This window comes from Anabrus simplex, chromosome 1 (assembly GCF_040414725.1).
Source record: "Anabrus simplex isolate iqAnaSimp1 chromosome 1, ASM4041472v1, whole genome shotgun sequence".
Classification (NCBI taxonomy): Eukaryota; Metazoa; Arthropoda; class Insecta; order Orthoptera; family Tettigoniidae; genus Anabrus; species Anabrus simplex.
Genome location: NC_090265.1, coordinates 396,625,937 through 396,653,777, shown reverse-complemented (window position 1 = coordinate 396,653,777; position 27,841 = coordinate 396,625,937). Strand labels below are relative to the sequence as shown.

The 27,841-nt window shown below is 41.1% G+C and overlaps 1 protein-coding gene across 1 annotated transcript in view; it reads left to right on the top strand.

The window, feature by feature from the left end:
• Positions 1-5,984: 5,984 nt before the first annotated feature.
• Positions 5,985-27,841, top strand: part of LOC136856839 (scavenger receptor class B member 1) — a 98,658-nt gene continuing 76,801 nt past the window's right edge. The window contains exon 1 of the mRNA XM_067135010.2: positions 5,985-6,162. Coding sequence (XP_066991111.1) covers positions 6,018-6,162 — 145 coding nt within the window. The 5' untranslated portion in view covers positions 5,985-6,017. The remainder of the gene's footprint in view (positions 6,163-27,841) is intronic.

Genomic DNA, 27,841 nt, shown 5'->3' with positions numbered 1-27,841 from the left:
AATGAAGGTACAGCCCCAGCATTATCCTGGTGTGAAAATGGGAAACCACGGAAAACAATTTTCAGGGCTGCCGACAGTGGAGTTCGAACCTACTATCTCCCGAATACTGGATACTGGCCGCACTTAAGCGACTGCAGCTATCGAGTTCGGTGCTCATTTCTTTTCGCCATTTCCTGATAACTTTCTCTGAAACACATTTGAATAAGATTGGATGGAGACCATACGCTTTTCTTAAACCTGTATTTATTTTTATAGGGTTTTGATAGTTCTCCCAAAAATTTAACCTGCAATCGGGTGTTTGTCAATGTTTGTTGGGTAAGTGTTGTAGTCTTATCATCTGTTCGATTATTTAATCTACTGTGCTCCTGTCTGTGGAGTCGTATGCTGTTTTGAAGTCTACGAATGTCATGATCACTTTCTTTCCTACTGCTAATGTCTTCGTATTGATTGAGGTCTTGATGGTAAAAATCTATTCTCCGCATGAACGTCCTCAACTTGAAATATTTAATAATACTATACACTCAAATATTCTGTTAAAGGATCCGCCTGTTCAATACATATTACTTTTAACAAGTAGAGGTTTCATCCCCTAGGGGAGATCATCAGCTAGAGAAATTACTACCGAGCTCGATAGCTGCAGCCACTTAAGTGCGGCCAGTATACAGTATTCAGGAGTTAGTGGGTTCGAAACCTGCTGTCGGCCCTAGACCAAGCCCTTTCCTGTCCCATCGTCGCCATAAGACCTATCTGTGCCGGTGTGACGTAAAGCCAATAGCAAAGCGTAATTACTTATATACACCAGGTAAAATAAATTTATAAAAATGGTGAGACACAAGCTAAAAATCACGAGATGAAACATAAAATTTAAAACCTGGATGATAAATTGTGAACGTTAAAATGGAAGTTTTAAGCTCTCTTGTTGTTAAGCTATGTTAACTTTTCATTAAAATAATCAGTACTGGTGGATCCATAAAATTCTTGCTTCAGGACTCGAAGTCTGTTGATTACATTAAGGTACTAAGTGTGATGTGATGTTTACATTAGTGGTGAGAATAACAATATTGTTGATTAAATTTCTTCTGCCGGGCCGAGTGGCTCAGACGGCTAAGGCGCTGGCCTTCTGACCCCAACTTGGCAGGTTCAATCCTGGCTCAGTCCGGTGGTATTTGAAGGTGCTCAAATACGTCAGCCTCGTGCCGGTAGATTTACTGGTATGCAGAAGAACTCCCGCGGGAATAAATTCCGGCACCTCGGCGTCTCCGAAAACCGTAAAAGTAGTTAGTGGGACGTAAAGCCGAGAGCATTAATTAATTAATTAATTAAATTTATTCTGTGTTTAACATGTTGAATGCATATACAAATAGCTTCTTAAAATTACTGTTGGGAAATTTTATTTTCAGTTTAAAGGGCGAGTTATTTCTTGACTTGAAGTCAAAACGAAATGTGATCATAATAAACTGGGCCGTGGTTCCTTAATTCCTTGATTGAAGAGTGTTTCCTCTGTCGTTGGGCTCAATGGAAACTGTGAAGTCACCAGTGTTGACGTGTGGAATAATTGTGTGTTCAGGGCAGCATAAACACTCAGTCTTCGAGTCAAGGGAATGAAACATTTACGTCCCAGTTGGAACTCGATTCTGGGATCTTGAGGCCCGAACACCAAGACACAGAACACTGAGCCATCGAGCTGAACAAGGGCGTGAATAACTGTTTTTTTTTTTTGCTAGGGGCTTTACGTCGCGCCGACACAGGTAGGTCTTATGGCGACGATGGGATAGGAAAGGCCTAGGAGTTGGAAGGAAGCGGCCGTGGCCTTAATTAAGGTTCAGCCCCAGCATTTGCCTGGTGTGAAAATGGGAAACCACGGAAAACCATTTTCAGGGCTGCCGATAGTGGGATTCGAACCTACTATCTCCCGGATGCAAGCTCACAGCCGCGCGCCTCTACGCGCACGGCCAGGTGAATAACTGTGAAATGTTATAAAGTACTAGTGGACCCACAGCAGGTCAGATAACTCATCTCGATATGCCTGTCGTAGTCATATGGTTTTTCCTGCCAATTTAAATAATTTTATGAACATTTAATACCGATAAAATAGTTTATGGGTTTTCCAAAAATAAAAATAAAATGTGTTTATTTTTAAAGAAGATTCCAAATACCAATTTTAACGTTTGTAACATCTTGAGTTGTACGATCCCGCCCGTATGTGTCTTTTACCCTACAGTCTTCTTTCCCAAACAGTAAGTCATATTAAGTACCACACCGATTGGGAACGAACTTTGACTTAAACGGCATTCAGAGTGTCACAGTTCATCTCAGCTACCCCAAAGACCATGAATTCGTCACTAATATCGTCATTTTCGAATTTTTAAGTTTTACCCCCTTCCTTTAGGGGTTTCTTGCCCCTACAGTAATTTTTCAAGATAAAAGCAGAAATAAGAACACATCTTAATCTTCACATACTGTTGGGTAGGCAACCCGCTGATCGGACTTGTCTTGCGGTTTGCTTATCTTCCCCTATTTTATTTTTCACCCCTTAGTGCCGAACTGCCAATCACATTTCGTTCAAACCACTTCATAATCCCTCTCAGATGTAATAAGAACAAACTGTGAAAATTTCAGCGAAATCGGTCCAGTAATTTTTGAGTCTATTAGCTTCAAACATACCAACATCCAATTTTATATACGAAGTGTATAGATAATGACAGTGACTGCCAACTCAGTGGCGCAGTCAGTTTGTCATTGACCCTCTGTTTCGAAGGCTGACATTGGTTGTTTAAATTCATATCGATGGCTTGCAGCACATTATATGACTTCTGTGGGACAAAATTACGGAAACTATATCTACGGTAATTGTTGAAGGTGTATTAAACGAATAGCATTATTATTGAAAATTAAACCCTACAACCTGTTTTCCAGTCATTGACCGGGTCAGGGATGTGATGAATGAAGCATATATAGGCTGTCAGTACGATGGGGTCACCATAGATGCTGATAGATGCTATGAAATGAGAATGGAGAGTGTTGCTGGAATGAAAGATGACAGGGAAAACCGGAGTACCCGGAGAAAAACCTGTCCCGCCTCCGCTTTGTCCAGCACAAATCTCGCATGGAGTGACCGGGATTTGAACCACGGTATCCAGCGGTGAGAGACCGACGCGCTGCCGTCTGAGCCACGGAGGCTCTAGCATTATTATTATTATTATTATTATTATTGTTATTATTATTATTATTATTATTATTATTATTATTATTATTATTATTATTATTATTATTATTATTATATGACCACCAACAAAACAAGCCCGTGGCACAACAGTCTATTCTGGATTAAGGTATGCCAGGATGACTGCTGCCCAGACAAATGGCCTGCAGATTTTGAATTTCCACGGGGTCAGCGTGGTGACATCCTTAGGTTTATTTCTTAGCTTTCGTGACCGGGATGCAGCTTCTTATGGCTGGCAGTTGCTCAGCTGTTCTCACGAGGCTGATTGAAACCCGTTCCAGCCAATCTGGATTGACCGGGAAACGAACTAGGGTCCTCGAATACGAGGCAGACACGCAACCCGTACATTATTATTAAATGAAAACCTACAACCTGTTTTCCACTCAGTGACCGGATCAGGGATGGAATGAATGAAGCCCCCATCTTGCGGCTAGGATAGGGATTGTTCCGGCTGCCGAGGCCTGTCGCACTCCTCTGGGGCAATGATTAATGATTGACAGATGAAATGAAATGATATTGGAGAGTGTTGCTGGAATGAAAGATAACAGGGAAAACCGGAGTACCCGGAGAAAAAAACCTGTCCCGCCTCCGCTTTGTCCAGCACGAATCTCACATGGAGTGACCGGGATTTGAACCACGGAACCCAGCGGTGAGAGGCCGACGCGCTGCCGCCTGAGCCACGGAGGCTCTATTAGGCCTATTATTATTATTATTATTATTATTATTATTATTATTCCATATAGGGTTAATGTCAGGATGGATATCCGGTCGTAAAACTCGACCAACCCCTGATGTCAGGCATAGATCGCACCCTTGATCCCATCAGGGTGTGGTAAAAGTGACAGAGAAGGGATATTATTATTATTATTATTATTATTATTATTATTATTATTATTATTATTATTATTATTATTATTATTATTATTATTATTACGTCCGCCTCGGTAGAGTAACGGTTAGTGTTATTAGCTGCTGTCCTCGGGGGCCCATGGCAGGAGGGCTGGTATGTGGCTGAAATGGTACACGCAGCTCACCTCCAATGGGGGTGTGCCTCAAATGAGCTACACCACCTCAGGATGAGGACACGAGTTTAGTTTACTATTATTGTTAGTATTATTAATTGCTTTAACTGCTTTTGCTTTATATAACGGTCTTGAAACTTACTATATCATCGACCTCGTCCATGTATGTCTGTAAGAACTCCTTGATAAAAATCACGCAACATATCTTTTGTGTGAACTTGGTAACTGCTGTACTGTATAATATGAGCTGTATTGTATATGCTTTAAGGCTACATAAAATCTCCAGGTTTGGTACAAGGGATTGCTTTGTGATCAATAATTCTAACTTTCAGGATTTCAATACTTTTCCAAAATTACGTCTTAACCCTCATAATAAAAAAAAGTATACATAATAGGGCCTACACAGTTAATTAAACGGCATTTGTAGTAAAACCTTTTTCCTTCAGTCCTTGCTTTTTTCTAATTATCTAGGGTCGGCATTAATATGGATTTAGGCCATTTCTATGGCCGGATGCCCTTCCTGACGCAACCCCATCTGCGTGTTTTTTGCGGGAGTAGGTAGCGTGATGTGCTGAGTGTAGAAAATGATGTGTACTAAACCGAAGGCCGGTACGCTGGGCATTCATCCAAGGAAAAGAACATGTGTTAGCAATAAATGTGACAATAACAATTTTACTACTAAACAAGGCTGTTATGCATTTCTGATTTTGCAAGAGGTATAGACAACTATTCAACAACATATTATTATCTGGCAATCAACGCACACCTGAAGTAATTTTTCTCTACTTTTAGACTGGGTCATGTTAGGAGGGTGACATTGTCACTACCTTCTCGCCAATCCGATCTGCACAGTGGAATTTTTGAAACAAAAAATCAGATCAAATTTGTTCGAATTCCACATAATATTGGAGATACCGTCGCCAAAATTACGATATCAAGAGTCACGTAAAACTACAAAATAAAATAAATTTTTATACTTGTTAAGAAAGTCAAGTAATATATATATATATATTTGCTAGTTGCTTTACGTCGCACCGACACAGATAAGTATTATGGCGACGATGGGACGGGGAAGGGCTAGGAATGGGAAGGAAGCGGCCGTGGCCTTAATTAAGGTACAGCCCCAGCATTTGCCTGGTGTGAAAATGGGAAACCACGGAAAACCATCATCAGGGCTGCCGACAGTGGGGCTCGAACCCACTATCTCCCGATTACTGGATACTGGCCGCACTTAAGCGACTGCAGCTATCGAGCTCGGTAAGTAATATATTTGAGAAGATGGCCACACTCGCAATCAAACCCAGGATCTCAGAGAAAGATATATAAACACGACCCCTACACTATGGGGCCACCACCGACGTTCAACTACATTACTAATTTCGAGTATCATCTGCGGCATTTTCCAGGGATTCACGATTAAAATCTGTTGGAAAATATCCTTCTAAAGTGGGCATAACCAATTCTGGAGTGAATGCCAATTATTTTCCAGTACCCAGTCCAAGGTCCAGTGTGTCAGTTAGAACGTCTGACAAGTATCAAAATTTCATACTTAATTGATACTTAATTTGCTATTTAATATCACAACAGGGATTCACCAAGTTGTAAGACGACCATGTGTGTACACGTAAATACACCCTGATGTCCATAGCGATGGTGCGTGGTGCGCATGCGTGAGGTGGAGCTAAATAAATGAGTCGGTCATCGCGCGGCTACTGTGCTCCATTCAAACTGCAGTGCTCACTCCCTCAGTGTGTCCTGCGGTAGCTCACGCGATGTCGGACTCCCCAGGCAAGCTGAGTGCGGATCTCAGGATCAGCAAGACGTTCAAGTACACCCCTATCTTCAAGAACAGCTTCATCAGGCAGAAGAAGGAGCAGAAGCGAGGGTGCTGTCGGTCCAATATATCTCGCATCACCGGTACGTCCTCTTTGATTACATGTGTGTGGGTTTAACGTCTTAACATCCCAGACGGGAACTCGTTAATTGATGTCTGAATGTGTATAAGTTTGGTGTCTTAACATCCCAGGAGTGCATTTGTTAATTGCTGGTTGCATGTATGTGAGTTTGACGTCTTAATATACCATGAAGAAATCTGCCAGTTTCGGGAGTAGGTATAAGCATAAACAAACAGCATGAATAGGCTTTTTGCTACTTTTGCTACTAGATTAACGTCAATGTAAGTCCAACAGATTTTCCGGAACGAGAAGATAGGAAAGGGCTAGGACTGGGAAGGGTGCATTAGTTACCCTAATTAAGACACAGCCTCAGCATTTGCTTGCTGTGAAAATGGGAAAGCCGGGCTGAGTGGCTCAGACGGTAGAGGCGCTGGCCTTCTGACCCCAACTTGGCACGTTCGATCCTTGCTCAGTCCGGTGGTATTTGAAGGTGCTCAAATACGTCAGCCTCGTGTCGGTAGATTTGTATGTATGTTGGGTATTCAGCCCGAAGGCTGGTTGGATCCTCAACAGGTTCACCATTAGCTGTCATAAATGGCTTAGGTGTCACTGAAGAGGCGTACTAGGGAAATGAGAAGTGAGGTAGTTTCCCGTTGCTTTCCTCACCGAGCCAGAAGTTGCTATTGCACATCAGTATGCCAGGCCCACTGAAATGCCTGCACCAACCGACCCTATGAGAGACATTTTCACACCATTCATAGCAGGGACTGGCTGCATAAGGAATGGCATTACTAGCGTCACTCATACCTCAGCCACTTTCATATTGTCAAAGCCAAGTATAAGACTGAGACAGGTCAATGAAAGTAACAATTTTATTCTAGCCCATACCAGAAGACATAGCGCACTGTAAACATTACATCTTGCCAGCAAAGGCATTCGGTAGATTTACTGGCACGTAAAAGAACTCCTGCGGGACTAAATTCCGGCACCGTAAAAAGAGTAGTTAGTGGGACGTAAAAGCAAATAACATTATTATTAAAATGGGAAAACATGAGACTCAGACCTGCCGATGATGGGATTCGAACACACCATCTTCCGGAAACAATTTTACACCAACGCGGCTTGTACCACGCAACCAATTCGCTGTGTGTGTGTTTGTGTTGACATCGTGATCATAACAAAGCGCTTGATGGTGAATCCATACCAATGGGACGTGCATTTTCGTTTCACGCTTCCACGTGAATTGGTCGAGATACGAACCTTAAAAACATTAGCCACCTTAGTGAGTAGCTAGTGCGATGTCGTTCAGCTAGCAGCCCCGTTAGGAAGAAGAAAGGTGGTGGCGGTTATTATATTAAGGGGAGTACAACTGAGCAATCATCCTCTCTTAATCATCATCATCATCATCATCATCATCTGTTTACCCTCCAGGTTCGGTTTTTCCCTTGGACTTAGCGAGGGATCCCACCTCTACCGCCTCAAGGGCAGTAGGCTATCCTGGAGCTTCAGACTCTTGGTCGGGGGATACAACTGGGGAGTATGACCAGTACCTCGCCCAGGCGGCCTCACCTGCCATGCTGAACAGGGGCCTTGTGGAGGGATGGGAAGATTGGAAGGGATAGGCAAGGAAGAGGGAAGGAAGCGGCCGTGGCCTTAAGTTAGGTACCATCCCGGCATTCGCCTGGAGGAGAAGTGGGAAACCACGTAAAACCACTTCCAGGATGGCTGAGATGGGAATCGAACCCACCTCCACTCAGTTGACCTCCCGAGGCTGAGTGGACCCCGTTCCAGCACTCGTACCACTTTTCAAATTTCGTGGCAGAGCCGGGAATCAAACCCGGGCCTCCGGGGGTGGCAGCTAATCACGCTAACCACTACACTACACAGGCGGACTCCTCTCTTAATTCTAATCAGAAAGAAATATATCGGTGAAAGAAACGGCCGGGGCAGGAAGAGTAGTACAAGCGTAAACAAGAAAGAAAGGCAGTTGGCTAATAGACTTTAGGCTACGATGGGGAGGAGATAATAATAATAATAATAATAATAATAATAATAATAATAATAATAATAATAATAATAATAATAATAATAATGTCCGCCTCTTTGGTGTAGTGGTTAGTGTGATTAGCTGCCACCCCTGGAAGCCAGGGTTCGATTCCAGGCTCAGCCACGAAATTCGAAAAAGTGGTACGAGTGCTCGAACGGACTCCACTCAGCCTCGGAATGTCAACTGAGTAGAGAGGGGGGGGGGGGTATTCTATTCCCACCTCAGCAATCCTTGAAGTAGTTTTTCCGGAACGAGAAGATAGGAAAGGGCTAGGAATGGGAAGGGTGCATTCGTTCCCTTAATTAAGACCCAGCCTCAGCATTTGCTTGCTGTGAAAATGGTCCCCTCCAGGCAAATGATGGGTTGTTCGTAATTGAAGGCCACAGCCACTCCCTTCCCTCTTCCTTGCCTATCCATTCCGACCTTCCCACCCTCCCCACAAGGCCCCTGTTCTGCATAGCATGTGAGGCCACCTGGGTGAGGTAGTTGTCCTTCTCACCAGATGCATTCCCCCGACCCAAAGTGTCACTCTCCAGGACACTGCCGTTGAGGCGGTAGAGGTGGAATCCCTCGCGAAATCCGAGGGAAAAACCAACCCTGGAGGGTAAACGAACTAAGAAAGATAATAATAATAATAATAATAATAATAATAATAATAATAATAATAATAATAATAATAATAATAATAATAATAATAATAATAATCGTATGGACACAACTACTGTGTGCAGGCATTTTAATTCGGCGCCATCTGGCTGCCTGCTCGTCAATTCCGATGCTCTGGTTTACTCTAGACGTGTTAGATGGCAAAGTAAACAAAATCTCTTGGGCGTCTATGATGGGGAGGAAAAAGAACTAGGACTGGCAAGAAAGCGGCCATTACTATATTTAAGGTACAGCCTGGTGTGAGCATGAGAAATCACGGAAAAGTCATCTTCAGGGCTGCCAGTGGAGGGGTTCGATTCCACTATCTAACAGCTTCGCGACCCGAACTTCATTGCCAGTTCACTCGGTGTGAAAGAAAGGAAGCTGGCACAAGCAAGTAACAAGTAACAATGCCAGACTTAGTTTGTGGACTCGTGGTCATCATGTCCCAGGACTCCTGGGAGTCGCCCTTTTAATAGCCTATTACGGCAACCAGGTGATAGCGTAGGAGTATTCTATGCCACCATTCGCAGGTGGTCAGTACTTACAGCGAGACACTGCCTCACCTTCATGATCCAAAACACCTGTAAGACGGGCAAATAGTTTCAGTGCTCAGCTGTTAAACTCAATACTTCGGGATCGACTCCCAACGCAGTAAGTTGTGTTTAGGTACGAGAGAAGGGGACTGGCTGTCGGATGCAGTGCGCGTAGAGGCGCGCGGCTGTTAGCTTGCATCCGGGAGATAGTAGGTTCGAATCCCACTATCGGGAGCCTTGAAAATGGTTTTCCGTGGTTTCCCATTTTCACACCAGGCAAATGCTGGGGCTGTACCTTAATTAAGGCCATGGCCGCTTCCTTCCAACTCCTAGGCCTTTCCTATCCCATCGTCGCCATAAGACCTATCTGTGTCGGCGCGACGTAAAGCCCCTAGCAAATTTTGTGGCAGAGCCGGGAATCGAATCCGGGCCTCCGGGGTTGGCAGCTAATCACACTAACCACTACACCACAGAGGCGGACATTATGATTATTATTATCATAATCATCGCCAGTTGACGATGCCTAGGTTTGAAACAAATAATTAGACTAAACCCACAACCAAAATATCTCACTAGAATATTTGAAATGTATCGATGAGTTAGCCCGTATTATTTTGACTATGTACGGCATTTAATGTGAACAAATCCTTACTTTTCTCTCGTTGAAGTAGATATCACAATTAAACTTTTGTTTAACAATTTACTTTACGTCGCCTTCCGACACAGATAGGTCTTATGGCGGATGGGAGTAGAAAATGGTAAGGACTAGAAAGGCGGCGACCGTGGCTTTAATTAAGGTACAACACCGGTATTTGCCTGCTGTGAAAATGGGAAGCTACGGAAAAAAAATCTTCAAGGCTGTCAACATTAGATTTCAAACCCATTATCTTGCGAAGCAAGCTCACAGCTGCTCGCCCCTAACCGCACAGCCAAGTTTAAACTCATTATCTCCCGAATGCAAATCGACAGCTAACATTATACTATTAACATATTAAAAGTAATAATGATACTCTTAGGAATCATACGCCCTGAATCTACCTCCTTAGTCAAGCACTCTACGACTGATCTGGGGAGCTGCTATATTCCGAATTATAAATATTGGCACTGTTAGCAGCCAGTTTGTATTTTCCCCAGTGGCCCCTTCTCATTACAGGTATGTGCCGCGTACATAGATCTATCACTACAACCAGTCCTGTTCTTTGCTGTCAGTCAGTCGATCCGTAGCCTAAAAAGGATTGATTCTGTCCCAGTAAATCATCAAATCTTCACTAGCTTTTCACCATGGTGGCCACTATTCGAATAATGATCTTTTGAAAAGAGACATTTTATTCGTATAGTTGAGATTCATTGTAAGATTGTTGGTATTGTGGGTTATGCATATTTGATTTTGGACGTATGGAACATCAACATTTATGAAGATATTTAATTATTTATTTCGATTTCTGAATCTGTGATAATTTACCTTGGATATGGTGTACAAATTATCTTAATATCTCAAATGGAAATATTTTTAAATTAGTTTTTTAAAAGAGTACTAATTATTATTCATCCACTAAAGCTGGTACTTAAACTGCTATTTCCCGTAAGATTTTTTTTAATACGTAAGGAACTTTTCTCAGCCAGTTTTTTTATGCGGGCTTAGAAGCTTCCTAGTTTCCTCCATATCGTTGTATTTTTGAAATTATATTTTGGTGACTGGTCAAATATTGAAGATTTTGTTGGACAAAATCCTGAGAAACTGGTATGTGAAACTTTGATATTCAGAAAGAAAGTACAAAAATTAACTTTTTATAAGGAAGAATCATTTCAATTTCAAGGCAAGATGTCTATGTACAGTATATATGTAAATGTTTTAAATCTCTGGTTTAAATAGGTTTTGAGAAAAGGTTCCTTATATGTTGAATTATTAAACGTTCTGAGACTTCTTTATTGAAACATTTTGAGCCGTGGGTTTCTTACTCATCACTGGTCTAAAAAATTAATAATTACACACGTGTAACATATCCTCAGTTGTCTATAGTTTTCTACACGTACGTGTACATTACTCTCATGAATATGAAGTTTGACAACAACAACAACAACAACAACAACAACAACAACAACAACAACAACAACAACAAAGTCAACAAGAGTGAGAATAGCAATAAAACAGTAGTAATCATAAAAAATTAACAACTGCAGTATGCATCATATAGAATCTGGTGCCGTTGGAATTGTGTGTGAGAGGTGAGGTAGTGAATGGCAATCAAAGTTTTTTTTTTTTTGCTAGGGGCTTTACGTCGCACCGACACAGATAGGTCTTATGGCGACGATGGGATAGGAAAGGCCTAGGAGTTGGAAGGAAGCGGCCGTGGCCTTAATTAAGGTACAGCCCCAGCATTTGCCCGGTGTGAAAATGGGAAACCACGGAAAACCATCTTCAGGGCTGCCGATAGTGGGATTCGAACCTACTATCTCCCGGATGCAAGCTCACAGCCGCGCGCCTCTACGCGCACGGCCAACTCGCAATCAAAACCAAGCCGCTCTTGTTTAATATTCCATTCTCAGACATTGCATTTAGAGGGATACGTTTCACGATTCTTTACGAGTTCATAAATATTGTGATCTGTCTGTTGCCAATGCCGGCCCCGTGGTGTACGGGTAGCGTGCCTGCCTCTTACTCTGACTTAGCCTAAGTGACTAGAATTGATGAGCTATAGCGGCCCCGGTCTAGAGAGCCAAGAATAACGGCCGAGAGGATACGTCGTGCTGACCACACGTCACCTCGTAATCTGCATTGCCTTCGGGCTGAACAGCGATCGCTTTGTAAACCAAGGCCCTTCACGGACTCTTGAGCCATGAGGTTTGGCCCGTTATCAAATCTGAATGGACGCAGTATCTTTACATCTGTATCATGACACTAGGCAGAAATAAATGTATTTTTAATGTCTTACTATTGTCTATAGATAGCAAGGAATGGCATTCAGGGCGTTGTCACTACCTCTGGATGTTGTGGAAAATACCTCTCATACAATCAGTGACCTGCAATAACACTTAGGCCTACTAGCTGCGTGAGAAAAGTAATGACAACTCGCCTTCCAACAGAACTGAGTTCCTTGTTATTTTCTGGGGATGGGAGTGAGTGGTGGAGGATGTAGCCTGGTATACCGATAATCCCTCATTCCCAAATAGTTACGAAGTTACGAATAGTGGAATTCTTTAACTTCAACTTTTCCATAGATTTCCATGGCTTATAACCAGGGCTAAGATTTTAATGACATGTCATCTTTTAATTGGTTCACAACAGACATTGCTAACTTGTACCGAAATCCTGATCATAGTTCGCACATTCCCTAATTTATTAGGTCATTTTTGTCATTTTTTGCCATTTTGTATTTTTAGGTAATTTAATTAAATTATACGCCTTTATTTGGTCATTTAATGCAATTTATTCGTATTTCATATTTTCCGAGTCATTTTCTTACATGTTTGATGATTTTTAAGCATTTATGCGTGTTGTATTGGATATTATTGCAAGTTTAATTGAGGATGAATACAGAGATTTGAGAATCTTCACAACGCTTTGTCAATCTGGGGAGTAAAGAAATTTTATTCAACATTTAATTCTTGGAAATGTCCATGTTCCGAGAGAGACAGCTCCAACTGGAGAAGTCTTCTTCGTGAACAATCGAGATTTTCTTCTGAGACACGTGAAGAATTTCACCTTCATTTCTTGACACGGCAAAAGCCCAAAAGCTTATTACGATGTCTAAAAGATAAATACAGGATATACCAAGTCGATTAGTAAATTGATTGTAACATTTCATTAAAAATTTATGTCATTTTAAAAAGTTTTTGTATCATTTTACTGGATTTTCCCGCCATTTTATAGATAATTTTTCAAACATTTTTAGGTCATCAAAATCCTGGCCCTGCTTAGAACGGAGATCCCTTAGTGCTCGCACAGGTGTCTCCGGTGATTTTTGTCTCAACAGTTATAAGGTTCAATCAAGATTATATTGTTCTAAAGGGAACCTGAATTTCAGATGTCTTGGCACTGAGCATGTGATAACGAAGACAGATCATAACAGACCAATATCTTAGTAGTAAAAATACACATTTGTACTGGTTCAATGGCTGAGTGGTCACTGTATTGGTCTTCGTTCCTTGGTGGCCCAGGTTCGATTCCCGGACGAATTGAGCGGTTTTAATCTTAAACGGTTAATTCCCTTGCTTTGTACTGTCACCAGAATTTCTGCAACTCATATACCGCACTCAACACTATTCACCAACACACCAACATATTTTCCTGTCAACGGCAGACGTCGCCACACCCCTCAGAGTGTCTGCCTTACAAGGGTTGTACCAGACTACCAATTCTTACACGAAATGATTATTATTACCTCATTTATACACTTGAACTCAAAGGCAAGATTTATTTGTCAATGTGTCTTCTCAGATGTGCTTTGAAGATATGGACCGTTACAGGCTCAATAGCCAAAATTTAGATCAACGGCATTCTCTAATAAAGATTGAGAATCGTATCAGCTCACCAGCACAATTTTTGCTCTTCCGATTTTATAATACAGTACATTCGAAAAAAAGGTTTGGATAGCATTTTTGTGTTCCAGTGCACCTTATTCTACCCCAGACTCATGAGTGTGGAGTTACTTTACCATGAATTTCATAAGCATATGAGTTTTGCCTATTACATCAGAAAAACATTAGTACATGTGTGTGATAAAGCTCGAAGTTTGTAAATATTTAACAACAGCAACAACAACAATAACAACAACAACAGTAGTTGAAAAAGCTATGGCATTATTTCACTCTTCTTTCCGTCCGACTCGTTGGCTGAATGATCAGCGTACTTGCCTTCGGTTCAGAGGGTCCCGGGTTCGATTCCCGGCCGGGTCGGGGATTTTAACCTTCATTGGTTAATTCCAGTAGTCCGGGGGCTGGGTGTTCGTGCTATCCCCAACATCCCTGCAACTCACACACGACACATAACACTATCCTCCACCACAATAACACGCAGTTACCTACACGGCAGATGCCGCCCACCCTCATCGGAGGGTCTGCCTTACAAGGGCTGCACTCGGCTAGCAATAGCCACACGAAATTATAAATACTCATCTTTACTATGTCTATTTTTTATCTAAAGTGCACCAAATATGAACAGCAAAACAAGAAAATTTACAATTTTTTGTGACAGGACGTCAATTTTCTCCAAGAAATCTCAACTACAGGAATGCCATTGTTAATTTTAAATGTCTTCCACGCAATTGCCGGGAAACAAATTGCAGCTGAAAATGCTAAGGACGATGTCGCACAGTTCTCAATGCTGTACATGTAATTTGTTCATTCGAATTTTAAGAAATTACACTCTAACTGTACTCTTCTGTTAATCATTACTATTGTTCTTTTCCGACATTAGTTCTGAGAAAAATGCTCGGTGAGAATGTTGAAGCAAAGGAATGCTCTTAGGCGTGCTGTATCGTTCGAAATAAGTGCATTCTTCCGAGCTTGCGGTCAGATAGTTTTCGTGGGAATAAGCATCTATTGGAAGATAAGGAACGCGAAGGTTTTTGTGTAACTAGGCATTTTGTGGATTGTGTTCTCACGTTTTCGCAACTGGGCTGGAAAGCTGTAGAGTTTGAAAAAGAGATGGAAAAGGAAAGTAATTACGAAAACGTAAAATGCAGCCCAAGACGGAAAATAATGAAAAGGCAACGTGGAATTAAATATACGACTTCCAAATGCGTCTTCATTGAACGTAAAACCATTCTCCTGCAGAGAAAAATTATTCTTCTCAGCTGATGAACAGGGAGATATTTCCGAAATATTTTGTAATGGTCAAAAAGAATTAAGTGCACTAGTTATCTGCTTATAAAATATATATATGCTAGTCGGAAACTAATCTTAAAGTAAGGTGCATGGCTATTTTCAGGTATCATTCTCTAGAGAATCATCGTAGACACGAAGAAAGAAGATATGGAAATAGAAAAGAAAAGATTGGTCACTTGCCAGGCATTTCCTATGAACCGCAACTAAGGCAAGAAAAACAGAAAAGAGCGACATAACCACTGTTTTCAATTAATAATAATAATAATAATAATAATAATAATAATAATCTTCTACAATATTTTTCGGGTTTGAACCTGCTATCTCAGGTTCCAAAGACCAACACTCTAGGAGTGACCCACAGCGGGAGCTAACGTTTTCAGTAAGTCGGGTGATCTTGACGACAAACGGGAGTACTGGGCAAACTGAAAGCAATCAAGTTTTACGTGACAGATGTTATCGTGATCGTGGCTACTGGACCTCGAGTTCTACGTACCTGTTGATGTGGTCATAACTTAGTCACGGGACCTCCAGTTTTACGTGGATTTGGAACTACAAGGACGAGACTTTTCATATAATACTAATCTCATATTTATTGACTGAGATTCGAACCACGGGGCGCCTTGGTAAGGAGCCACTCACGATGACACTCGGTGGAAATTTGTGAAATTTAGAAAATCGAAGTGAAGCTATCTCCGTACAGGACATAAGGGCCATTCAAGAAGCGAAGGTAAAGGCTTTACATTTCTTTACTCAACACCAATGAATCAAAGTGGTTAGCTCGATGACCGATCGCTCTTGAACTAAGAATGAACCTGGTACTCACTTCTCCTGCAAGATGAGCGAACACTGGACGTACTCCTCCAGAGCAGAGTAGCGTTTTCAAAATAGGATTACCTAGACGAGGTGGATGGTGGAAAACGAACTTGGTTCAACCAGGAGGTCGCGTGTTTGATTCTTCATCAGGAAGTCAAGAAATTTAGAAACATAGCTACTAACTATGCTACTATTGGAGACGTACTTGGTACTAGGGTTTATTTAGCCATCAAAGAAATGGTTACTAGGGAACAGAACTAACTATATTAATCATACATAATGCCAAGGTTGCAGATAGAGAGAAAGCTTACTTCCTGCTTCTACAGGACTTGCATAGCCTATATTGAGTTACCCTTGCGGGTTTTCGCTTCATCTTCCCGCATGAAAAAGTCTCGGGTGTCCAAATTCAGTGGAATGAAAGTGAGTATGGTAAATAATAATAATAATAATAATAATAATAATAATAATAATAATAATAATAATAATAATAATAATAATAATAATAATAATAATAATAATAATAATAATAATAATAATAATAATAATAATAATAATAATAATAATAATAACAATGGCGTATGGCCTCCGAAGGAGCCTGGTGCAGCTCTCTCGAGTTGACGCCTTATAGGCGACCTGCGTGTCTTTGGAAATGGGGTCCTATCTACTGTATAATGAAATCTAATGCTGAAGACACACCCAGACCCCGAGACATTAGAATTAACCAATGAAGGTTAAAATCCCCAACCTGGAACCCCTTGGGCCGAAGGCCAGCACGTTAACCATTCAGCCGTGGAACCGGACACAATTAAGAATGAGGTAGCGCAACGAATGCTCAGGGTAGTACAGGTCGTATAAATATGTATAAATATGTTGGAATGCAGGCGTAAAGTAGCTCCCGAGGATAACGGCTCCCTTTTTGCTCTTTTTTCGCAAGCTGTTTTACGACACAGATAGATCTTATGGCGACGATGGGATAGGAAAGGGCTAGGAGTAAGAAGGAAGCAGCCGTGACCTTAATTAAGCTACAACCCTAGCATTTGCCTGGTGTGAAAATAGGAAACCACGAAAAACCTTTTTCAGGGCTGCCGACAGTGGGGTTCGAACCCACTATCTCCCGGATGCAAGAGCTCACAGCTGCACGCCCCTAACCGCATGGTCAACTCGCCCGGTTCCCTTTTTTTCTAAGACACAGACTGTTGACTATAGTGGTTTTCAGTAACAGTGGGACGCGAGATCGAAATGTGAACTTTTTCATGACGTCATAACATTTACAATTTGAGTTAATCACTTTCAGTAAGTATGGTACGTGAAATGACGAGTCTGCCAAGAAATGGACAACAAGTCCTATTTCCCCACAGAATTTTTTCTTCCTGAGTTGGAAAATAACTTAATTAATTCAAATTATAATGATTTCTCAACTTGGCCTTCGGGCTTGACAAGGTGCTCTACTTAATAAATCACCTCGCTCCCTTCTATTGATAGCTCCTCCCTCTCACTCTTAATTAACTGATGTGATTTTCTATGATAATGGGTATAATAACCTTATGCCTTGTAATTGAACATGTCCATGCAGTTGGAATTTCACTGAAGAATGTGTCATGGTGTGAGATAAACTTCGATCTCTGGATGCAATTTAATGTCATTTGATATTCAGTTGACAGTACGATTTGCCATCTGTCTCTTGGCACATGTAGCTTTCACTGAAGTCTGCCTCATTTATGGCTGTGGACGTAAAAAAAGCTGCTGAGGTATGGACGGTATGTCATCCTTCATACATCATAATAAAAGGTGTTATTTATAGGGTCAGTCTAGCACTGTATGGTCCAATGAGGAAAGCAATGGCACCGAGCTCGATAGCTGCAGTCGCTGAAGTGCGGCCAGTATCCAGTAATCGGGAGATAGTGGGTTCGAGCCCCACTGTCGGTAGCCCTGAAGATGGTTTTCCGTGGTTTCCCATTTTCACACCAGGCAAATGCCGGGGCTGTACCTTAATTAAGGCCATGGCCGCTTCCTTCCAATTCCTAGGCCTTTCCTCCCCCATCGTCGCCGTAAGACATATCTGTGTCGGTGCGACGTAAAGCAAACAGCAAGAAAGCAATGGCAAACAGTGATGCTGGGTATCAAACCACAATCATCGATATAGAATGTCCAGTTAAATTACTTTTATGGAAATTTTTCTATCACTCAATGTATAATCTGTAGCTATTCCTTGATTATTGCAGTAATTTTGCATCTTTCCCTTGGCATGGATCAACTCATAATGTATCTTCCACTGAAGTATCCGTCTCATCAAAATATGAACTTTGTTGAAATGTGGGTGCTGCTAAGTAATGCCGAGTAAGTTACTCACAAGCAATAGCAAAGCACTTTGTAGCGCAGTGAGGAAAACAATGGCAAAATACCTCACTACACAAAATGCTTTATGAGCCTCATTGTGGCGCTGCCACCGTGTTTTACGGTTTGCCTATAACCTATACTTTGCGGCGTTATCTAAGGATCCAATCAGCCTACAGGCTAAATACTTAACAGACAGAGTCAATGATGGCAACGAAATATCTCTGAAGGATTTTGCTTTACAATTCTGCTTTACATCGCACCGACACAGATAGGTTTTATGGCGACGATAGGATAACAAAAGGCTAGGAAGAAAGCGACCGTGACCTTAATTAAGTGTAGTTGTGATGTTGTGTTCCGGAGATAGGAACCACGAAAAAGCATCTTCAGAGCTTCCGAGATTCGAACCCACCATCTTCTGAATGTAAACTAACAGCTATATGGGGTGAATCGCGCAGCTAACTCGCTCGGTGGGATGATTACTTTTTACGAAGGTGCTGAAATGAGAGAGAGAGAGAGAGAGAGAGAGAAAAGAGAGGATTTCGTATGTACTACAATTATGGACGAGACTTTCTGAACCTCCTTCCTGTCATTCACTTCTGAAATGCTCACAATTGTTAATTCAAACAAACAAACAAACAAACAAACAAACAAACAAACAAACAAACAAACAAACAAACAAACAAACAAACAAACAAACAAACAAACAAACAAACAAACAAACAAACAAACAAACAAACAAACAAACAAACAAACAAACAAAATAACAAAATATCAAACAAGTTAAATCACTACTAGCCAAGATTTTCTTTCTTAAGGTGTGACATTTTCTTACTTTGTCTACTTGTCTGTATCCAGTTCTACAAGATTCTCTAAAATAATTTTGACTAATAATTCTATTCAATGACTGGAATATTACGAACTTTACTGAATATATATTTAGTTCGCATGAATAACATTTTGGCCTCCTGTGATTCTCATACCAAGAATTCACTAGGGTGGAGAATCAGCCTAATATTTAAATCGTTTAGATTAGCATAAAAATGTTCGTGTTATATTTTTAAGTTCATGTTCATATGAACTCCAACTGTATAAATGTTATTATCACTTATTTATTTTTAATGAGGGGCTTATGGAATGTTTCCCAATATGATGTATTGGAGAACACCAGTGTAAGTGCTGGGAAGAAACATAGCAGATAACATAGTGATATGGGGAGGGGGAATTAAATGTAAGTACAAGTTAATGTTTGGAATCAGGTGATAGAAGAATTTACCGTAAGAATAAGTGTAGAGGAAGGAAGGAAGGAAGGAAGGGGGAAGATAGAAGCAAATACAAAACAAATAGAAGTTGTTAAAAGTTTCAAATGATACTGAATTGTATTCACAGAAGATGGAAAGATAAGTGAGGAGACTGAAAAGGTACTCTTAGGAACCATGAAGTTTCAAACTAGTAAAAATAAGTTTTGTATTCGACCCATTATGTACCGATATTGACATAAGCAGCAGATACATGATCAGCAACAAAGTGAGAAGAATGTAGAGTTCAGACGGTCGAGATGAAAATCTGAAATGAAGGGGTCACAAAGTGTGCTGAAGTATCAAGACTATAGGGCAGGGAAGAAACAAGCAAGCTGAATGTTATGGACACATTATGCGAATAGGAAAAGACAGAGTTTCAAAGAAAGTATTTATAGAGAAACCACCAGGAAGAGATCACAAGGAAAAGGTGGTTGCATACAGTGGAGGAGAGTATAGAAAAGAGAGGAGGAAATATTAGAAGCTGGTAAAGAGTGGTGGAAAGACAGGCTCCGAACCGAAGAAGAAGTTAGCGGTGAGCAAAAATAGCATAATATATGCACTGTTAACAACATTCGAAGCTAAATGAAAACAAACCGATGTAAGGATAATTTTATCCGACAGTCCAGCAACCGCTTGTTTGCTCTATGGGTATATAAAATGATAAGGCAAAGTCTGTAAACATTTATGCAACGTTTTTCTAACGCTTTAAAGCGAGATTAATATAAATCTTACAGGTATGTGCTTGGATATTTTTTGTCAAATTTACCGAAGTAAATGCACGATGGTTAGAATTTGAAATTCCTATTAAGTTTTAAAATGATAAATTAAAATACAACGGAGGTCGTAAATTTTAATTTCTTCCAGATTTCTGAATAGCTTTGCAGATTTTAACGCCCTTGTTGTTTTGCCTATTAGAAATCTCAGGTCAGTGACGAAATATTATTTACTAAGGAATGCGCGCGCGTGTTAACGCCCTACGGCTATGGAGCTTAGCTTTACATTCTGGAGACGAGTGGGTTTGAAACCCCTATCATTGGCTGTCCCGAGAATGGTTTTCCGTGGTTTCACATTTTCCCAGCATTCATTTACTGGGGTTTTGCCCTAATAAGGCCACGGTCACATCCTTCCTAATCCTAGACCTGCCCCATCTTATTGTCGCTAGAAGATCTGTCTGTGTCAGTGCGACGTAAAACAAATAGCAAAAGGAAATCATTGCTATATTAACGTAGCATTGTTACCTGGTCTGGGAATAAGCTATTTCGTGATTTTTACCAACAATTTCGCAAATAATATATTTTATATATTTTTATATTTTATATATTTTATATATTTTTATATTTTATATATTTTATATATTTTATATTTTATATATTTTTATTTTGAATTAGAGCCGGCCCCGTGGTGAAGGGATAGCGTCTCTGCCTCTTACGGTGAGATGACGGCCTCTGTCTCGAATGCCAAGAATAACGGACGAGAGATGCTGAACTCAACACACCTCTTACATGTAGGCATTCGGTTTGAGCAGCGGTTGCTCTGTAGGCCAATGGCACCTCGGGGCCGATAGCACCAGGATTAATTTTTTTTTCATATTTTGAAATAAAACATGCTCAGTCATGTGACATCACTCTGCAAATGTCTGTGCAGAATTTTGTGAAATTCCGTCCCGCGGTTTAGATGTTATGTCATTTTGGAAGCCAGCCAGCCATCATTTTTCATTCTTGTATAGAGATATATTTTTAAAATCACAATTCTTCAGAGTAAATTGTATTGTTTGGAACGTGAGGGTGTTACAACTATGAGAGTTTTTTCGTTGTAAATGATATACGAGTATATTAGATTTATGATGATGCTGTTGATAATAATAATAATAATAATAATAATAATAATAATAATAATAGTAATAATAATAATAATAATAACCGAGCTAGATAGCTGCAGTCGCTTAAGTGCGGCCAGTATCCAGTATTCGGGAGATAATAGGTTCGAACCCCACTGTCGGCAGCCCTGGAAATGTTTTTCCGTGGTTTCCCATTTTCACACCAGGCAAATGCTGGGGCTATACCTTAATTAAGGCCACGGACGCTTCCTTCCCACTCCTAGCCCTTTCCTGTCCCATCGTCGCCGTAAGACCTATCTGTGTCGGTGCGACGTAAAACAACTAGCAAAAAAATATAATAATAATAATGTTAATGCTTATCACTTTAGACAAAAATAGGGAAATCATTCGAGGCGTAGTTACATAGAGCGTGTCAGTGCATGGAAGCGTGGTCATAAGTAATGTGGGAATAGAAATCTTTGAAATGTAATGTTTAAAAATATTGAAAATTGGTCTATCCAGTCACTAATGAAGATACACTGAATCAAGTTGATGATGATGGTGACTTATTTTAATAGTATAAAAGTCACGGGCATCGTTACCCTCATTAATGAGAGTAGAACAAATTAGGAATATACGAGATGCTCAAACCAAGAAAATGAAAAGCGTTTCTAAGTAGATATGATCTGCATTGGTTACGAGACTTACTACAGAGTAACGCACATGAGAATCAATATATAGTCCGTTCATTCCTCTAGAATTGTAAATTACTGTATATTACTTTCATTGCTATGCTTTAAATGTTTCGAGTATTTCCTTCTTGTTGTTCAGGTCATTTATCTAAGTTGACTGAACCACATTATCAATATAGATTTAATATGCGAGAAAAACATACATTTTGGTGTTTTATTCTTAGGCTAGGGTAAGTTTTCCTCAATTATATGTGCTGCATTACTCCCCTTTAGCAAAATCAAATACACAGTCCAAAAATATTAGGAGAACATGTTTCTGAACGTATGCCATGCTCCACAAAACAATACCTTACACCCATATATATTGCCAACTAAATCTTTATCCTTTACCGTTGAAATATACAGAAGAAAATCGATGGATTCGCCTTCAGTTTCAGAAAACAAACGGAAATGTCCGAAGAGGGGCGAAAACAAAGTGATAACAGTCCTCCAGAGTCGATTTTTATCACAGTTGGAGAGCTTCAGTATGGTGTATATCCTCCACGAGCACTTATCACAGCTTGGCACCTACGTTGGATGCTCCGTATAATTCGACGGAGGTCACGTTGCGGTATCACGTCCCATTCTTCAATGAGAGCCTGTTCGAGGTCTTGGAAAGTTTGTGGTGGAACAGGACGCCCACGAACACTTTTGTCAAGCCTATCCCACACATGCTTGATGGGGATGTGGGAACTCACTTCTGGCCATTCCATCTTTTGAATGTCTAGTTCTCGCAAGACAGCTCTGGTGATGTGCGCTACATGAGCCCTGGCATTGTCGAGCATGAGTACGAATTCAGGGCCAACACTGTATGCAGCAACCAACACATGCTGTAGTAGTATTTGCTCGATGTACCCCGCAGTGGTAAGATTACCACGGACGACGACAAGATCCGTACGGCCATCAATACTGATGCCACCCCATACTATCACAGAACCTTGTCCGAATCGGTCGCCTTCCTGGAAAACATTTAGCATGTACTGCTTACCACGGCGTCTCCATACACGTTGACGTCCATCACGCTGTGTCAGGGGAAATCTGGCCTCGTCTGTGAACAACACAGGTCTCCATTGGCGAAGTTGCCAGTTGACGTGGGTACGGGCAAATAGAAGGCGAGCTGCGCGATGTTGCTGCGTTAAACGGGACAGTCGAACAGAACGTCTGGGCGTAAGGACACTTCTCTTAATCTGTTCCTTACTGTCTGGTCAGACACCGTGACTCTAGTGACTCTCCTGAGGTCTTGTTGCAGTTCTCTGGCAGTTGCTGAACGACGCCGCAACGCAGATATCGGTCATCCTGTGTGACTGTCATGCGTCCACGACCTAGTCCAACCCTCCTTGTGAACTGGCCTGTCTCACTGTAGCGATTTCACAAGCGTTGAATAACTGACGGAGAGACGATGGGATCTGCAGCATCACGGCGAAAAAGTCCATCCTTCTTGGACCAAGGTGACGGCTCTTGCGACTTGAACCACGTTAATATGTCTCATGAGATGTGCTGGTTGACATGCAACGTGCTTAAATGACCGCAATAGTCCGTGTACCTCACAACGACACACGGACGCACTGCTATTCACTTTGTTCTGAGGGGTCACCTGACAGTTTTAATGATGGCTACGCCTAAAGATAGAGTATAACTTCGATTTGACATACCCTGAGTAGCTAAGGTCTCAAGGTATGCTGTACAACTATTGGAACCCCACGTACCAAATTAACGTTCACATACCAGACGTTACAAACATGTTCCTCTAATTTTTTTGTAACTGTGTACATTTATCTTACTTGTTTCTAACAAGGGATTTATAGAGGGTTTTCCAATGTGGTGCAGTGGAGAATATCAGTGTAAATGCGGCTGTTATTTCGGGCAAGTTATTTCCAAGAATTATCTAATTCCTAACTTTTATAACTCCATTATTAACAGTCTGAAATGTGTCATTCCCTGTTCGTAGCGATGGACTTGAAGTGTTGGTCCTGAATTGAATGTTAAGAGGACCATCAGACAAATATGCAAATAAATACACTTAATATATTTTGAAATATTTCAGGGTCTTTTACAACTAAGAGGCCCAGCTTGACTGACGAGGTGAGTTCTCTTTGAAACAGTACACTCGCATTTCCACTTATTTGGTCGAAATGTATGGACCATACTTAATCATACGACTGGTTTGGTCCAAACGGAGATTTTTGAAGCAGATGCAGCGGTGTCCTTTATCCACTGTTCACAAGATTAGGGTTAGAGTCGGTGATTTAAAAATATTACCTTAGTTGTAATCAAACGTTTAGAAATTCACAAACAGTTGATCAAATAATTAAACTTTAAGTAACTGATACCTTTCAAAGTTTTTAAACAGAAATGATGCCATCTGGAGATCATAAATGAAAACGCGAGTTTAGTATGCTTAGTTCAAAAATCCTCCCTTCACCATGTAGGCCTACTCAAGTTGCATCAAGAACTCTTCCAGCTGGAGACGAATGTTGTGTTATTGTATTGTCCGCAATTTTATAGTTTTCTCTGAGTGTATTTTTGACTATTATGATGGTTAATATAATGGGTCGGCTCCTTGGCTGAATGGTCTGCATACTGGTCTTTGATTCAGAGGGCCTTGGGTTTGATTCCTGGGTGGGCCAGGGATTTTGGCCGCTTTTGGTTAATTCATCCAGCTCGGTGATTGTCTGTTGTTGTCTGTTAGGTCATCAGCCCAGAGACTGGTTGGATCCTCAAATAGCACCACCAAAGGTTATGCGGTTATAAGGAAACCGCAAAAACCAATGGCAGCACCAGAATGAGGCGTACTAGGCAAGACGAGGAGTTTGCCATTGCTCTCTTCACTGGGTCAGAAAGTGCTATTGCAGCACGACTGACCCTATGAGCAACACCTTTCATAACACTCAGATGCACTAGTGCTCTGAATGCCATTACTCAGCACCACCCATACCCCAGCAGCTTCCATATTGTCACAGCCATGGATGAGACTGGGACTTCGGTGAAAGCTACACTTTACTCTGGCCTGTGCCAAGAGATGGATACAAAAGTACTGTATTCATCAAGAAATGACAGCAGGCAAAGCTCGGTGATTGGGTATTTGTAATCGCCTGAATACATACTTTCTGTCACAGGCAACACATCATACCACATACCACAACAGAAACACAAATTAGTGAATAAATCCTTCCACAAAGGATTGGCGACAGGAAGAGCACCCGACCGTAAAAATAGGCTTAATTCACGTATGTGTTGGCTGAAGAGAAAGGTTACGAAAAAGAAGAAAGATGACAGTCAATGTAATAGGATAATGCTGGTAAACTGAACGATAACATGTAAAAATATTTGGATCAAATTGACTGAAATAAGGATCATTAAAGTAATTTACATCAAAATGACAAAAATGAACAATAACTTGAGAATGTGAAGTGGCATTTCTTTAATTTAACTTGTGTCAAGCTCCTTTCTTTCGTCTTTGCTATATACGTGCTCGCACGGACATTTCTTCGACACAGATGGACTCCAGGCACGCAAAATTATTGATTGGAAAAGTAGCGAAGATAATTTCGGTTTTTGGAGATTTACCCTGACAATTTTCCTGCATTAATACAGCCAAGGACCATGGCACAAGAGCCCTGAAGGGATTTGGCCTACCGACAGACCGAAGGCCTGCATAATACGATGTGCCGTATGGTCAGCACGACGAATTCTCTCGATCGTTATTCTTGGCTTTCTTGATCGCCGCTGCTACTTCACAGTCAGATAGCACTTCTATTGTAATCACCTACAATGAGTGGTTTTCGAATCAGCCCTCAGATTCAGGTAAAAATCCCTGACCTGGCCAGGAATCTAATCTGGGGCCTCCGGGTAAGAGATTGCCGCATCACTCCTCCCGGCTGTCACCACATTATATCTCTATGATAATGTAATACTTGTCGCCCCGTATTAGTGGGATACGATTCAGTAGTCAGCAAATTCCTACTCCTTGATTTTCACTTGAATGTAATGCCTTGATCTAGAATTTCGATGGAATGGATAGGAATACATTATTTACTTGATTTACTTCTTATGCTTCTCAGATTTTCCAATTTTCTTGGAGTCAGCAATGAGTATGTATTTGGCCCTGTGTTACGGCCAGTTGCCCTTCCTGAAGCCAATATTATGTGGAGGGATCTTATCCATTTTGCATGTTGCTGCGGTGGTTGTTAGTGTTGTGTGTTGTGTGTAGACGAAGAGACGAACACTAACACTCAGACCGAGCAAGTTGGCCACGCAGCTTGTGTCACGTAGCTGTAAGCTTGCAATCGAGAGATGGTGGGTTGGAACGCCGTTGTCGATTGTCCTGAACATGGTTTTCCGTGGTTTCCCATATTTACACCAGGCAAGTGGTGGGCCTGTACCTTAATTAAGGTACAGTCACGTCCTTTCCAGTTTTAGCCCTTTCCTATCACACCGTCGCCATAAGACCTATCTGTATCATGCGATGTAAAATAATAGCATAACAACAAACACCCAGTCGTCGAGCCAGAGGAATTAATTATACACAGTTAACATCCCTAGCGTAGTCGGAAATCGAACCCAAGGTCCTCTGTACCGGAGGCCACTACGCTGACCATTCGGCCGAGGAACGGGACTATTTATATTTATTTACGACTTGCAATAAAATAGAGTTTTGTTGACATGGTAGTGTACTAAAGGCAGCACGATACTTTGAACCCAAATCCATTTCGGTATCGACTGGCTGCAAAAGCTCTGTTGCATAGCCTTGTATGAATAGTATTTATTATTTGTAATAGTGAATTGCAGCGTCAAGGAAGTCAGGACGCCTGCTGTTAACGAGTGTGAGTAGACGTCAGGTGTATCACGTGACATAACGTGATTGTGCTTGGCGGGTCGATGGCAACTACACAAGAATGAGTCGGTCAATAGCCCCTAGATGTAGGCCAACCTTCGTGCACGCAATTCTCAATACTGTACCGACGGCTTTGTGCGGCTGTGCTGGCAAAATTGCCGTTCCATAGAAGGCTGACCTGATGTTTTTATGTTACGCTAGATGAGAGTTAGTATCCTGATCATTAATGCCCATCGTTTGATGCAACACACCGGGTATTTTTATTACTTTTGTTTGGGAGCATAGGATAAATTAGCGACGATTAGAGATTTACATAGACTTATAATAACAGACTGAATGTATAACTTTTGTTTTCATTTCTTCATTTTTGAGGACACTGTCACATTTGGCTTGGTTTTAGTAGTAACGCTGTTTGTAAATTCCAACAACTTGGACTCCCTGAAAATCTATAGCAATTGAAGGGATATTAAGCATTTTATTATTCTTTTACAATTGGCTTTACGTCGCACCGACACACATAGGTCTTATGGTGACTATGGAATAAGAGTGGGAAGGGAGCGGCCGTAGCCTTAATGAAGTTAGAGCGGAGCATTTGCATGGTGTGAAAACGGGAAACCACGGCAGGGGTTGCCGACAGTGGGATTTAAATCCACTATCTCCCTAATGCAAGCTCACAGATGCGTGCCCCTGACCACGCGGATAACTCGCTAAGTAAATATAATAATAATAATAATAATAATAATAATAATAATAATAATAATAATAATAATAATAATAATAGATCCAACGAGGAAGTCTACAGCAAAGTAGAGAAAATT